We start from the raw sequence: 1136 nt of genomic DNA on the forward strand, positions 1-1136 counted from the left end.
CTATTCCTTCTATCTCGTTTCTTACGGAATCCACTACGTTCATGTCTCGGTAACCATCGCTCTGGATCTGGCATAACACTCGGATCATAATTCTTTGGTAGTTTACCCTTGCGTTTACGTTTCTTGTGTTTCTTTTGAATTACATCTGATATTGGTTTGCTGGTAAGAAATCAAAATGCACATATAATATTTTAGAGTATTATTTGAATTGACATATATAATGATTGAAATAATTATATTTACCCAGGAGAAGGTTCAATCTTTTTCTTTACTACTTTAGTTCCAATAACCCAATTGCTGCTTTCTAATGCGTCAACGTCAGTAGTTTCGGCGAGATCATGAAGTGGTGGTAATCTTTTGGATAATGACTGTGCTTTAGTAGGACAGAACTGTACATAAGCTACTACTAATTGAGCTAAAGTCTTGATGTCAGATGGTGAAGCATCTACTAATTCTTGTAAAATATCAGCAGCAATCTTGAGTTCTCCACCACGTAAATAAAAATTAGCAGCTTGCCGCCACAATTCTCCCAAATTTTCGGTGGTTTCCTGAAAGGAAATTTTTTTATATGAGTTTATAAATAAAACGTCACATGGAAAATATAATGATGCATACATTCAATATATATATATATATATATATACATACCTTATTCTTTTTATAATAAGCGACTGCATTTTTGAGAGCGATCGAGGCTCTTTCTCGATCGTTATCAGCTAAGTGAAGCGTAACGAGCGCGCCAACTATTCCAGGTAAAAATCTATCCCTTTCATTTAGATTCTCAAGAATAGCGATAGCATCTTTTCTTTCATCTTGACTTAAAAGTACTTGCACGCTGGCCAATTTCATAGATAATTCCTTGTCGCCGACTGCATGTTCAATTAATAATTTTGCTGCTTCTTTTGATTTACCTTCTTTACTAAGTTGTACAGCTTTTATGAACATTGCATCTGCTGCAAGAATAATGCAATCTTTCGCAAGATTATTGCACAGTTGATGACATTGCTCTCCCTGAAAGTATATAATAAACATGTGTCCATCTTAATTTAAATAATAAGGTAAGCATCACACACACACACACACACACACACACACACACACACACACACACACACACACACACACACACACACACA

General features: G+C 35.3%; 1 protein-coding gene across 1 annotated transcript in view; it reads right to left on the minus strand.

Annotated features, from left to right (window-relative positions):
- Positions 1-1136, minus strand: part of LOC108688246 (signal recognition particle subunit SRP72) — a 10831-nt gene that overhangs the window by 482 nt on the left and 9213 nt on the right. The window contains exons 8-10 of the mRNA XM_018194422.1: positions 649-1011; positions 244-548; positions 2-159 (exon numbers count right to left, since the gene is read on the minus strand). Coding sequence (XP_018049911.1) covers positions 2-159; positions 244-548; positions 649-1011 — 826 coding nt within the window. The remainder of the gene's footprint in view (position 1; positions 160-243; positions 549-648; positions 1012-1136) is intronic.

The sequence above is a fragment of the Atta colombica genome, unplaced genomic scaffold (genome assembly GCF_001594045.1).
Source record: "Atta colombica isolate Treedump-2 unplaced genomic scaffold, Acol1.0 scaffold228, whole genome shotgun sequence".
Classification (NCBI taxonomy): domain Eukaryota; kingdom Metazoa; phylum Arthropoda; class Insecta; order Hymenoptera; family Formicidae; genus Atta; species Atta colombica.